This window comes from Rhynchophorus ferrugineus, unplaced genomic scaffold (genome assembly GCF_030347505.1).
Source record: "Rhynchophorus ferrugineus isolate W39M unplaced genomic scaffold, kcgeb_rfMv2 rfM6, whole genome shotgun sequence".
NCBI classification, from domain to species: domain Eukaryota; kingdom Metazoa; phylum Arthropoda; class Insecta; order Coleoptera; family Curculionidae; genus Rhynchophorus; species Rhynchophorus ferrugineus.
In genome coordinates, this window is record NW_027472585.1 from 11,571,637 (window position 1) to 11,586,040 (window position 14,404).

General features: G+C 31.0%; 2 protein-coding genes across 2 annotated transcripts in view; one reads left to right on the forward strand and one right to left on the reverse strand.

Moving 5' to 3' along the window:
* The first annotated feature begins 1,851 nt into the window (after positions 1-1,851).
* On the forward strand, positions 1,852-6,218 carry LOC143198925 (uncharacterized). Its single transcript, XM_076408550.1, has 4 exons — positions 1,852-2,003; positions 3,364-3,558; positions 3,612-3,864; positions 5,989-6,218. Exons 1-4 carry the CDS (start codon positions 1,995-1,997, stop codon positions 6,042-6,044), a joined length of 513 nt encoding a protein of 170 aa, XP_076264665.1. The 5' UTR covers positions 1,852-1,994; the 3' UTR covers positions 6,045-6,218.
* Positions 6,219-10,011: 3,793 nt separating this feature from the next.
* The window catches only part of LOC143199107 (uncharacterized), a 34,982-nt gene continuing 30,589 nt past the window's right edge, over positions 10,012-14,404 (reverse strand). The window contains exons 3-6 of the mRNA XM_076408855.1: positions 11,729-11,983; positions 11,630-11,673; positions 10,582-10,785; positions 10,012-10,520 (exon numbers count right to left, since the gene is read on the reverse strand). Of these exons, the coding sequence (XP_076264970.1) occupies positions 10,398-10,520; positions 10,582-10,785; positions 11,630-11,673; positions 11,729-11,983 (626 nt within the window). The 3' untranslated portion in view covers positions 10,012-10,397. The remainder of the gene's footprint in view (positions 10,521-10,581; positions 10,786-11,629; positions 11,674-11,728; positions 11,984-14,404) is intronic.

Below are 14,404 nucleotides of genomic sequence, written 5' to 3' on the forward strand. Positions count from 1 at the left end.
ATTCCATTATTAATTTCATATCAGTCACTATATCTGAGATTGATTTGTTGCCGTTAGAACATACAACATATTATTTTCAATGTAAAAAGAAGTCAGTATCTAGATCTAAACCAATTCTAAAGATTGATATACGGCCAAGTGGTTATCTTAAAATGTGTTTATCTTCATATTTCTTAATCACTAATAGCTATATATGTATAAAACAATTATTATGGTTCTTTATGTCATATAACTATCCACTGCTGTTTACACGCTGTAAAAACTCGGTTTTATGGTTTTTGGGTACCATAAATTAATCCAGGACAATATTGGCAGAATTTGATGAGGTTTTTAGTGATATGAATTCTGACATGACCTTTTCTCATAACAGACTGTTCTACATAACTAGGAAATCTTTCTTCCAAGAGTAGTCATTAAGTATTAGGTATTAGTATAGGTATTAAGGATTTAACCAAACAATTTCGTATAAAATTGGTAATTCCTCTTCACTGACATGAATAAGTGGTAGTCAACAAAATCTACAAATGGACGAAATATTGGAAAATTCAACTTAATAGCTCCAAATCTGTCCACGTTAACTTTGCATTGCGGCGAAATAATAAAAACTTAATTATATCACTCAATGGATGCCCGATTCCTCAAGTAGAATCAGTTAAATTACTTGGAATCCATCTTGATGGTAGATTAAATTGGAAACATCACGTTAGACAAAAACTAAAAAACATTACAACCAAAATAAAACAACTATACTGGTTAGTCGGAAGATACTCTCAACTTGATCTAAAATCAAAGAGTTTGATCTATAAGACAATTATAAAGGCAATTTGGACCTATGGGGTGCCAATATGGGGTTGCCCTAAAAGTTCAAATCAGTTAGTCATACAACGCTGTCAAAACAAGGTTCTTCGACCAATATATATCGCTACGTAATCAACGAGGAATTGCACGGTGACCTGGAAATCAAATGGATTTGCGAAGTTATCCAAGATTTCGCCTTGAAACGCGAAAGAAAATTACTAAATCATACTAACGTGAAAAATTGTAGTAAGCTTATCTAATAAAGATATTATAAAAGAACTGACATGAATTAATCATCTTAATGCCTACCATACCAGCATTACTAAAACTAAACTACCATGCTTCATTACTAAAAATCATTACATATGCAATGCAATATATCATATTTCAAAATTTTTTATAAGGCCTGTTTTTAACAACCAATTGCCTATCTCTCTGTCAATTAGTATATTCACTACTATATACAGGTATACTCACACTGTACTGGTAGTATTGGTATATTCACAGTATGTCAGAGCAATTGTTTGTGAATTTATAGTCTATATAACATTAAATTACTTATTATATGACACTAAACTATTAATAGAATAATTAGGATAAAATTGAAACCATTATATGAAGCTCTGCTAAATTAAACAATTAACAACAGGGTATAAATATATAGTAATTAACTTAACAACTATGCTCGTTAATTTGCCAATTAATGGTTCTATGCTTCGACACGTACCCGAAGTAAAACGAAGCAAATAAGCGGGTAAACAGTAAAAGTAAACACTTAAAAAACATCGCACTGTTACGGTTTCGTTACATTTTCCTCGATAATGATGCGCGTGCAAGAAGAAACCTTGCGTATGCCGCAAGAACTAGATGAATCAAAAAGGCCCAGGCGAGGGATTTGTGAAATTTCGAGTAACATCATCATCGCGAATTTTAAGGGCGGTGGGGGTAAAAAAATCGTCCGGTGTGCGTGGGATCGAATTGGAGTAGGCCTTACCTCATCGAGATCACACAATAGATTACCAAATATCTAAGAACGTATATAAACCAGATATTTTTTGCATTCTCACAGAAAGTCGTACGCCATTCGGTGCATCGGTAGTCAGGTTTTGGGTCAGAAAACGTTTATTTTCGTTCAAAACTGACTTAGTGCTCTCAATAAATTTATTAAAAGGGTTGTGGAATTGCTTAGATCTAAAATGAAACAAGTAAGTGGCGATAGAGAATCTTAGAGTTATCGAGTTTTAGATAGATTATCTTGTAGCATTTTTGATGTTAAATTAAATTTTAATTCCTCAACTAATTTCAAATTAACATAATTGATATTTGATAAATTCTATTTTTTTCTTGTATTTGGAATAAAAAGATATTTTATTGGTTTTAATTAGGTTTGCAAATGCTTATTTAGATGAGTGATTATTTACGATAATTTAATCTTATGTTTTGGTTAACAAGCTTATCATTATTAATCAATTTTTATAATATATACTTCTAATAAACTAGTATGCTTGCTTCTCTTGCTATATATAAGAACCTAGTCTATATATAAGGATTTTACATATTTCCTTTAAATAAAAGTGTTATCTTTCGTTATATATTTAATTGTAATTATTAAGCTGGTACTTATCCTTATCACTGTCAATCTTCAGTCAGTGCTCGAGAAAAGTCTACTTTGCAACAATACGTTGCTGTTGGTGCTGCAGGACTTCGAATATACTTCACGAAATCTCGTCACAGTATTCCATGATCTTAGTCCATGACATTCAATATATATGTCTAAACCATTATTATTTACTTTTGTGAATGTATTGTTCAACAGTGCACTGATTATATCATTTTGAACGAATAACTTCATTCCTAATACGATATCGGAGCAGAATTTGCCTTAGGTTTGGCAAAATAAGCACGTGAAAAAGACGCATAATAGTTTTGATTATAATATTTGCTTTCTTCCATACGTCTTATTTCAGAGAATTAAAAGCAGCCTTGTCCATTCGGATTACTACTTCAGAGGTGGATCCCATTTTCTTCTCCTATATTTCTGATCCCAAGTACTTGTGCTCTTGCACTTGTACTTTATCTCTATCATCAGCGAAGATCATACTGGCTAAGAACTTTGTATTATTATATCGAACGCTATGCTTTTAAAAACTTTTCGCTTATTGCATCCACTACGTTGTTAAAAAGTAATGGAGAGTAATTCTCTATTGGTAATCGACGGCTTATGTTTGAAATGTATATGACAAATCATTTCACACTCACACAGCTAATGGAACTATCGCAGATGCTCGAAGAAGTTAAATAATGTTTGAGAGCTAAAGTCAATAAAAATGACAATCGCGCATTTTTCCGATCCAATACGTTTCATAATGTCCATCAGATCACTTTTCATTATAGGAAGAGTATGTTAAAACAAATTGTTTCTATGAATAGTCGCAAGTTGTGTTTCATTCAATATCGCAATTATCATTTTCACAATAATATATTGCTAGTGTTGTTAATAATAACATTTTTGTACGTCATTTCTTTTATAATATTTGATTTTAAAAATAGTTAAAATATTTCTAGATAATTTCAATATTATGGGTGTCGATGCTTATCACTGTCCGATCTGAGCCACCTTCTTCTTATGGCGTACCAAGTCCTAGCTACGGAGTACCACCTAGTGGCCCCAGTGGGCCTAGTGGACCTAGTGGACCCGGTGACCATTACGGTAGCTCTGAAGAGAACTATAGTGGCGGTCATGGTCATGAATCTGCCGAGGTATTACTTTTTCTTTTACTCCAAAACTTTTTTTAACATTTTCTTTATTTTAGCCACAATCCTATGAGTTTGGTTATAGAGTTAAAGACGACTACACTGGTTCGAATTTCCATCAAAAGGAATCTAGCGACGGTAATCAAGTCAGAGGCGAATATAGAGTGGCTCTGCCTGATGGTAGGACGCAAATCGTGACTTACTGGGCAGATTGGGCTACTGGTTTTCATGCTGATGTGAAATACGAAGGACAAGCAACATATCCACAGAATCAGAATAATGGAGGCCAACAGGCATACGGACCACCCAATGGTAAGCATAGGTTAATTAGTGTTAATTAGTGTCATTTGTTTCAGTATCCATTAATATTTACAGTCCAGATTATCTATCAAATAATTTTTAAGAGGCTTGACGTTGTAATAATTTAAATTCATTTTCCCATCAACATACATTCTAAATATTGTTTTTTTAGCTTATACAAAAAGGAAAATACTCCCTTCTTATTTTAAACGTTTTGGTGCTTGAAAAATGTAGTATTTTCTTAATATTTCTATTAACCGGTAGTAATTAACACAGGATTGTAGATTTTGATTAATTTATTTAACCTTTAGCAATAACATAACTATTATTTTATGGCTATTGCAAATATACAGTGAGTTTAGTGGTAATTTGCGATGTTATAGTTCCGAATTTCCGAATATTTATTGATTTGTTTAATTATTATTTTCATCTTTTCGAATGATGCATTTCTTATATATTGGAAGGACAAATTAGTTAAATTCAATTGTTAAAATGCATTTATATAAATTAATACATTCGCTTATAATCATTATAATCAAATATCAACAATATAATCGTTTATTCGCGTTTTGTTAACAAAAATAGTTTTTTCGTTTAATTTGAGTTTAATCTATTATCTGCTCGATTTGTTCTATATTCAAGTCTTTTTCTTAATCTTCTAAAATTACTTACACCAAAATTCTGACTTCATGTCACGCTTACCATATATTATTACAAGCAATCAATACTTCAAATCAAACAACAGAGACTTCAAATCAAACAAAATTATTGACATATTTGAAATTTTACAATATGAAATTTTGCAACAAAATATAAAGATACGATCTGCGATATACAAAGTTGTAACCAAGTTTTGGGCCTCTGCAAATCCAAAGGGAAAACAGAAAAGGATTTTAATTTAATATTTTACGTAAATATTAGTTGAATCAAACAATTACACTTGTTAATTATTTAACAAATATGAAAAAAAAACAATAATATGATTTAAATCGGAATATACTAAAAGTATTATATTTGAAGACATTATATATAATAATGTGTTATTATTAAAATTCAATATATCCCCTTCATTCAATATTAATGAAATCTTTTCTATTTTCACATTTAATATGACAATATATGTAAAGTGTTTTTATTTATTTTTCTCATTCACTAAATGAAACAACACTTTATTATTTTTCTTACTGCAACGTCCTGTTGAGAATACTCCAAACAGTTAATTATATTTAATTAGCGTAAATATGATTAAGAATTTTAGTTAAAATAAGTGTTCTATATAATTTTGATAACTAATAACAAAATCTAGTTTATAGTCTCTATAGTGAATCTATCATTCACTAATGCATTAAAATAAATTCATAATGAGACTCCGCTAAATAACATTTATATAACATAACATAATAACAACACCAGAATAATAAAAATATATCTAACAAGTCCCATTCAAGATATTTCACGAGAATCTGAAGAGCAACACAGGTCAATTATAATTTCTCAATTTACTTTATATGAGAAAAGGATTAGATTTGTACTCACTAATATGGTCTGAACTATTGATTCATCTGTTGGACTTGTAGCTATAATTTCCTTTTTATTAGGTTAAGTCAAAGGTGCTATGAATATACATATAAAATTCAGTTATTGATATAGACTTTAATTAAAGTTTCACTATTTAAATTACTATTAGGACTTGTATAAAATCTTTAGAGAGAGTAGAATCTTTTTGAAAAGAATACACTCTATAACACTTGTGTCCTGCTTCTGTACATAAACAATAAATTTCAGTGTATTTCAGAATAAATAGGAAAATGATAAATAATCAATGGGATCTAAATTTGATTAATATTAGTAAATGTCTGAATGAAAATTCGCTTTGATGCAATATGTTTAGATAAAATGGAGTTGTAATATATGTCAATTAGCAGTTTGTGTTCAAGATACATACATATATATGTAGAAACTGTAGGCAATATAGCAGCCTTATTTGGTGATGTTTTTCCACTTTCATATTTTATGTGTTGTGGTGAAGTCAGACATTGCCTTTCTTCATTCAGGAATGTCTTTATGTCATGTTAAAATAAAAAATATTAAACCTAAATATATTATTGTTTATTCTTATTTATTTTTTTGTTTCAGATAATGGGGGATACAACTACCCAAGTCCAAATAGCCAATATGGTGTTCCTAACTGATTCGAGTGAATCACATCATCAGAGCTTTGTACACATACGTTATTTCGTACATATATTTCGGGATTGATTTAGAAAACGTACCTGGTCTCCAACCTCCTCGAACCTTTTGTATATAAAATTTCCTTTTCCCGTGTAATTAATTTTGTAATAAATTTTATAATTTTGTAAGTATAACCTGCTGCTTGTTTTATTCAGTGCATCCTTTTGCAACCGGCGCATTCATGGAAGTTTTCTCTCGCACAGATGTAGAAATTGCTTTCCCTGTATCACCAATTACTATAATTTGCGGTCTGCCGTTGTGTTATTATTATTTTAGCTTAAAATAAGTATTTACGAAACGATATTTACATAAAAGAATTTCTTTGAAGAATCTTCTCATCGTTATTATAAAATAACTTTGCGAAATTAATGATTACATGCGATGTAATATATAGTATATTGTTTTAAGAATTCTAAATAACTTCGAGCAAAAAACGTAAAGCTATATGGTGAAAATGTAGCTAATGTTACAGAATTTAAGGAAAATGTGTAGTTCTTGGGATATATAATTAAAAACACTTATAAAGGTTTCAGTTTAAAAACAAAGAAGGAAAATTAATGTTCTTTTGCGAGATTTACTTTTAATAATAGTATGTTCTTACCATAATATTTATCTATATTTGTATATAATGTTGACATATATTCAATTATGTATAGTTTACTGCTTACTAAATAAAGATCAAAATCAGGAATTTTTGGTTAATAATATTTGCTAGATAGTGAAGAAGTTAAATAAGTTTTTGAAGCACAAAAGCACATTTTGTTAGCACTTTCTCTATAACATTTGTCTAAAGAAAGATATGATTATCATGCAGCGGTTTTATAATGCTTATATTGTCAATTCAATTTAGAGACTTTGTTTAGACTAAATTTGTCCCAATCTGTAAAACTGTAATACGGTTATACTGGTAAGGCTGGCTTGAATAGAGGGTTGTAAAAATTACATGATTTGGTTTTCCAGAGAAATCCCAGAAATCCTGCAATAAAAATTATTGTTTTAACGAAGAAAATGGCAAAATAACATCGATTAAAATGACTGTTTGAAATTTATGTAAATAATTTAATAATAAATGATATAAAAAATTAAACAAAATTTGTACCCAATCTATTATTTATCATTTACAGATTTGCTGGATATTAATTTCGTGTTTCTTTTGTTATTTATATTTTTAACTAACTTATCTATTTCACTAATAGTTTATGATTCATATTATTAAAAACGATTAAACAAATTAAACAGATAGAATTATTTCAGTTTCTATATTGGTCTCCTTATTGATTTCTCCTAGCATTATTTCTGAGTATTTAAAAGTGACTAGTTGGCTTCTGGCATAATGTACTTATCCATAATCTGTAACATAGCTACTTGACACATGCCAATGCTCTCAGATGTAACATGTTTTGCAATACATCAGTATATTTATAGTTATCATATCTATGTTTGGTTCAAATTCAGATTATGTATATTTTTGCCTGACAGCTAATTTGAACTAATGAACTATATTAACTATATTTTATGGTTATCTTATATCATTTCCATCATTTTCATCAATAAGGAGGAGATGTTCACCGATTTCTCGATTAATTAGTGGCCGATTCAAAATTCTCTTTTACTTCGCAGTAGCACACTTAGGAGTTAACCCCATTGAAATCAAGTCAGGATTTGACGGGGGAAGGGGGCAAATCGAGGGAAAACTTCAGATGTCAAAAGTACGTACAATGGTTTCATATATTTTAATTTTCTTTTCTAAATCTAAAATAATCAGATATTCTTGTATAATTTTATAGTTGAATTGAAGTGACGAACAATCGGTTCAATGTAGTTCAGTAAGTCAGATACATTCAGACCAGAGAAACTTTATCTTAAATAATTTATTATATCTTCAACATTCAGCATATTTGAAATATTTTTATTAAAAGAAGTATTATCTTACACAAAATGTTTCAAATATTTTAAAGGAATCTATATTCGCGCCATGAAATAGTGAATGTATTAGATGATTTGAAATGAAAATGTGTTAAAGTATCACAATTAGTTTACAACAGCAGACTTTCTTGGAGGTTGAAAAGGTAATAAAGGATCAGCAACATAAACTAAGGGGATTTAAAATATGTTAAAGCAATTTATATCACTCAATACAAATATACAGAGATAGTGTCGATGTTATTTTACACTTGCTTCTATAAGACTGGTGTATTAGTTTTTCGCTCTCTTAAGACTATTATATTCTCTTTATGTTTAAAATATTTTTGACAAATAAACTAGATTACTCAACTTGATGTTCAACAAATTTACGAATTTATATAACAGGATAATTGAGGAAGAAATGAAGTCCCCGGCCTGACCCATAGGTGGCCCTACTAGAATTAAATCCATACGTTTTTTAGTTAGCCCTAACCCTCAAAAGATGCGTGTATAAATTTGACAGCTATCGGATTGTTAGTTTGTGAATTATAGTATTTTGAGTGAAGCAACTTTTATTATTGTGAACAAAAAATGGATAAAAAGGAATTTCGCTTGTAGATAAAATATTGCTTTTTGAAGGAAAAAAAAACAGTTGAAGCAAAAACTTGGCTTGATGCCAAGTTTCCGGATGCCCCAGGAAAATCAACCATCAACGATTGGTATGCTAAGTTTAGACGTGGTGAAATGAGCACCGAAGACGGTGAACTCCGTGGACGCCCAAAAGAGGTTGTTACCGACGAATACATTAAAAAAATCCACAAAATGATTTTGAATGATCGTAAATAGAAATTGAATGAAATAGCAGACATTCTAAAAATATCAAATCAATGTGTACATCATATCATTGACGAATATTTGGGTATGAGAAAGTGGGTGCCGCGGAGCTAACTTTTGACCAAAAACAACGATGAGTTGATGATTCGGAGCAGTGTTTGAAGATGATCAAGCGTAATAAACCAGAATTTTTACGTCGATAAGTAACAATGGATGAAACATGGCTCCATCATTTCACTCCGAAGTCCAATCGACAGTCATCCGAGTGGAATGCTCATGATGAACCCGCTCCAAAGCGTGGGAAAACGCGACAGTCGACTGGCAAGGGTTTGGCGTCTATGTTTTGGAATGCGCATGGAATATTTTTCATTGACTACCTTGAAAAAGGAAGGACCATCAACAGCGACTGCTACATAGCGTTATTGGACCGTTTGGAGGACGAAATCTAAAAAATCGAAAATCGAAATCATTTAAAGGAAAAGAAAGACAATGCACCGTGTCACACGTCAGTGAAAACGATGGCAAAAACGATGAATTGGCCTTCGAATTGCTTCCTCATATTCTCCATCCGGCCCTCAGCGACTATTTCCTGTTCTCAGATTTCAAAAGAATGCTCGCTGGGAAGAAATGTTCGCCAAATGAAGAGGTGATTGCCGAAACTGAGGCCTATTTTGAAGCAAAGGACAAATTGTACTACAAAAATGGTACTGAAAAGCTGGAGGGTCGCTATAATCAGTATATCACCCATGAAGGGAATTATATTGAATAAAAAAAATAATTTTGCGAAAAAAAATGTGTTTTACTATGAAAGGCCGGGGACCTTTCAATTGACCTGTTAGTCACAGGTATGAACATGAATGAGATAACCTTCTGCAGTAGTTTTATTCATACAATAATAATAGAGTAATAGTCTTCTCAAATTTCAACAGAATTAGTGTTATTATGAGCATATTTCACTACATAATGTAATAATATAACTTATATATTTAACAAATAAAAATAATTTTCTGTCACTATAAAGAATTTATCACACGTGAAACCACCTGTTTTAATACAAGCTGATTTTTATTTGAAATGTCAATTTTATATATTAATTCTTTACATTATTCAGCATCGACCTATAAATATATGTCAATATACATTTTATAACAATATGGTTTATTTAACCTAGAAAAATGAACAATAAAGTGTTTTATAATGTTTTATTTAATAAATGGCATTATAAAAACTGAATCATATAAATTAATTTAACGGACAAGTTTTTAATATAAAAATATATTATCTTTATTTACAACGAATACACGAGCATAGATACATTTTATGAAATGGGGTTTCAATTTATATACAGCCTAAATAATACATGGTTTCTATTTGTAGATAATGAGCTTTTGTATATGAGAACACATCTGTTTTAGAACATATATACAAAATTCTCTTACATACGTACAGACATCTTTATAGCTTCTGTTCGCTTACTTCCTAACTGGTAGGAAGACCATTTTTTACCAATAACACTATTCCTAATTGTAAATAAAATTCACACTGTTTCTTTTTATTATTTCCTCTCGGGTTCTTTAGTATTTGTAACCTCCATCAGGTGTATACCGTTGTCCGTTACCCTGAGATGGTACTGTTGGCTGTTTGGGTATTGATGGGATTGGTTGAGGCTTATAGTTAGGCTGACCTTCGTAGCTTATCTGAGAATAAAATAAAACTTGTTTGATTTAAAGGTATTGTTTAGGAGTAATGATGATTAACCTTTGCGTGAAAACCACTGGCCCAATTAGCGACGTATTTAACTACTTGAGTACGACCATCGGGCAGTTGGACTCTATATTCTCCGTTGGTGGTGTCTCCATCGTTGATAGCGTTATGAGAGTAATCGTTACCAAATTCATCTTTCACTGCATAGTTGAAATCGAAGGGATTACCAGGTTTATGAGGTACCAACAGATGATCGTTCTAAAATTTAATAAGAATAATGATATAAACTTTTAATGCTAGATAATGATGACTATATATTAAAAGCTAATTTGAAAAAATTTATTATTGCCATTGTTGTTTATGAAATGACATTTTATTGTACTAGAGGTTTTTTAAAGATGTAGATGAAAATTGTACGGTAGATGCACAACCATCTACACAGATGCTGGCTGACGCTACTAGTTAAGGACCATTTTAGTTTACTCTCAACCACAAGCGGATATTTTCGACAGAGTCCTTCATGTTGTTCCTGCAATCCCGCAGAAGTGCTTTGAGATTACAATAGGTTAGATGACATCGTTACATAGCCATTATAAAGAAAGACTATGTAGGATAATAATTAAAGGGATTGTTATAATCAACAGAAAAAGTTGGAATATGTGTATTGATGTTTCAACCAAACTGAATTACAAGGTGTTTCAAAGCAAAGTCTCCATATAGTCGATTTATGTACAAAGTAAGTTTTTTATAGAAGAAATGTCTATTAATTACCAATATACATGGGAACTACTATCTATTCCTAAAAGTTTTTCTTTATTTATTTTATATATTTTCTTTTTTTCATATATAAAATAGTAAGGTTATCATACACTAATGTTAGACGAATCAATTAATAGTTGACTATACATTAAGATGAAAATAGTAAACTTGATCAGTAGCTTGATTTAAAAATGAAGGGCCACTAGGGCTTTAATTCTTATACCGATTGAAATTTCTAAAGGTGCTTCTTGAGAATTTAGTGAAAAATGTGGTATAATGATGCACTTTGTGAAATTATGTTTTCGATATCAAAAACTAGAAACAATTAATATAATAATCTTACTTCGCCAAAACTGTTGAACGGATTTCCTTCTGTTGGCTTGGGACCTGTTACAAATACAAGTGTTCAAATATTTCTTAAGTTAACTTTATGTTATACTACCAGACGGTGGTCCATAAGTTGGTCTTGGAGGTGACGGCGGGTTAGGCCTGAACGTAGGTGGTGGTCCATATGTAGGTTTAGATGGTGGGGGAACTGGCCTGTTTGTCGGAGGTCTGTAACTAGGCTGTGAAGGTGGAAAAGATGGAGAAGATGGTGGCCTGTAGGTTGGTGGGGGACCTGATGGACGATACGTGGGGAAAGTAGGCGGTTTGTAAGTTGGCGGGTGGGGTGGAAGATAACCTGGTGGACGTGTGGCTAAAACAAGAAAAATAATCGTATTTTTATTTAAACGTAAAGCTACTGCATTTACAAAGCTTCTACAAAATCGGTCATCCTCTCTAATTACAATAATTGGAAACGAGCGTCACGCTCTGGCCTTAACCTTTTTTATAATCTGTTTAGACAGCATCAAAGCCAAGTTTCACTCCATATTATAGTCACCGTTATTCAGCAATTCTAGAAGTAAATATTAGTACACGACAATAAAATATGAATTATACAACAGCTTCTTTGCGTTATGTTATAATAGTAGATTGTTCGATAAGTTTTGCTTTAGGATAATAGATAATAGCTTTCTGTTTTATTTTTCTTAAAACGGTATTAATTTTTTATAAATATATTTCAAAATATAGAAAAGGATTTTATGGGATCATATATCAACTAGGCATAATTCAGTAGGAACTATATACTAAATGTATAATGCGTAAGATCGCTAGCCATGAAAAAACATATATCCAAATCCATTTTGTCAGCTATTTTTGCAGTGTTTTGGTTCTATATAATCATGGATGAATAATCAAAGTAAAATTTTATCGAATTAATCTATTTACTATACTTAATTAAACAGAATCATCTTAGAATGATAAAGAAGGATGTAGAGTAGAACTAATCGTTAAAGGATATGAGATACCAAACAACAGATAACAAATGATTTTTCTATGTAGTTTAGGATAACTTTAACTATATTTTCTAAGAAGTTCTATACATACATCATGATGATTATAGTATATATCTTCTAAAAGCTTGTCCATATTCATCAGTGCGACTTTGATAATATTTTAAAGTAGCCTGTTTTAATTATTTATTTGTTACTATACTTGTAAATATATTCCATTCTTTCGTGTTCTTAGCTGAATCTATTAATTTAAACTAGTTTAAAAAGAAACGGCAATCTGTCAATTGTTTTCAGTGATACTCTTTTCATGCCGTGATATATTTATATGGTAAAAACTAAGTATGTATAAATTGTACAAACATTATCCCGACAATAATATATACAACAGAAAAGGAGTCCTACAATTTAGTGCAGTGATTCTGAAGTTATGCCCGTACATAACACATGGACTGAAAAGTCCCCGGACCTAACCCATAGGTGGCTCTAGTTTTAATGCATTCACTACTTTTTGAATTAGTAGTAACCCTGAAAAGAAAGCTGTTAAATTTTTATGTTATTCTACTCATAATTTTGTGAGATATTGTGCTAAGAGTGACAGTAATTCTGTTTTCTTTTCAGAACAATGGATTAAAAACAAACAAACAGAAACGTGTTGATGTTTAAATATAACAAACCAGACAATCGATGAAACATATATCACTTCACTCCAGTAGAGAGAAAAAACTTAATACCAAGACACCAGTTTGAGTTTATTAACAAGCATTCAGCAATTGACCAGGTCCACGGAATAACAGACGTTTTTAAAAAAGCCTACGAAAGTAAAAAAGTATGCTCAGCTATATACTTTGATGTAGCACAAGCCTTCGATAAGGTTTGGCATGAAGGCCTTGTTCATAAACTAGAGAAAATGCTACCAAAACAACACACCGAACTATTATAATCATACATAACAACCAGAATGTTTAGAGTCAAGCAAGAAGAAGCTTACTCTAGAATAAAAGAAGCTAAAGCAGGTGTATTACAAGGAAGTGTATTGGAACCAATGCTTTATATACTCTACACTTGTGATATATCACAAATAGAGAATATTACGATGGCTATGTTTGCTGATGATACTGCGATTATAGCAGTCGGAGATAATAGTGTCTCACGAAAATTGCAAAAGGCAAGTGATAATATAAATAATTAGACACAAACTTGGGAAATAAATATTATTGAAAGTAAATCTTTGCGTGTGCAGTTCACCTACAATCAGACCGTATAAGCACCAATAACATTAAATAATACTATCATTCCATATAGCAACAACACTAAATATCTCGGAATGAAACTTGATGCAAAACTTCACTGGAAGGAACATATAAAGAAGAAAAGAACTTGAATTGAAATATAGGAAAATGTACTGACTAATTGGAAGAAAATCACAGTTATCAGTACATAATAAAATGCTATTATATAAGCAAATACTGAAACCTATATGGACATACGGAGTTCAATTATGGGGATGTTCTGCAAAGAGTAACATAAATAAAATATAAATTATTCAGAACTAAGTCCTGAGAGGTATTCTAGGCGCATACAAATATTATAGGACTGATTACCTACATCGAAACCTTCAGATATCCACTATCAGTAAAGAAATCAAGAGACTTGCAGGGGGCATGAGGAAAGGCTCCATTCTCATGAGAATATTGAAGTATTGTAGCTTTTGGATACCACACGAACAGGACACATACTCAAAAGGATAAAACCATCTGATCTTGTGTAGAGTTGTGTAGTGA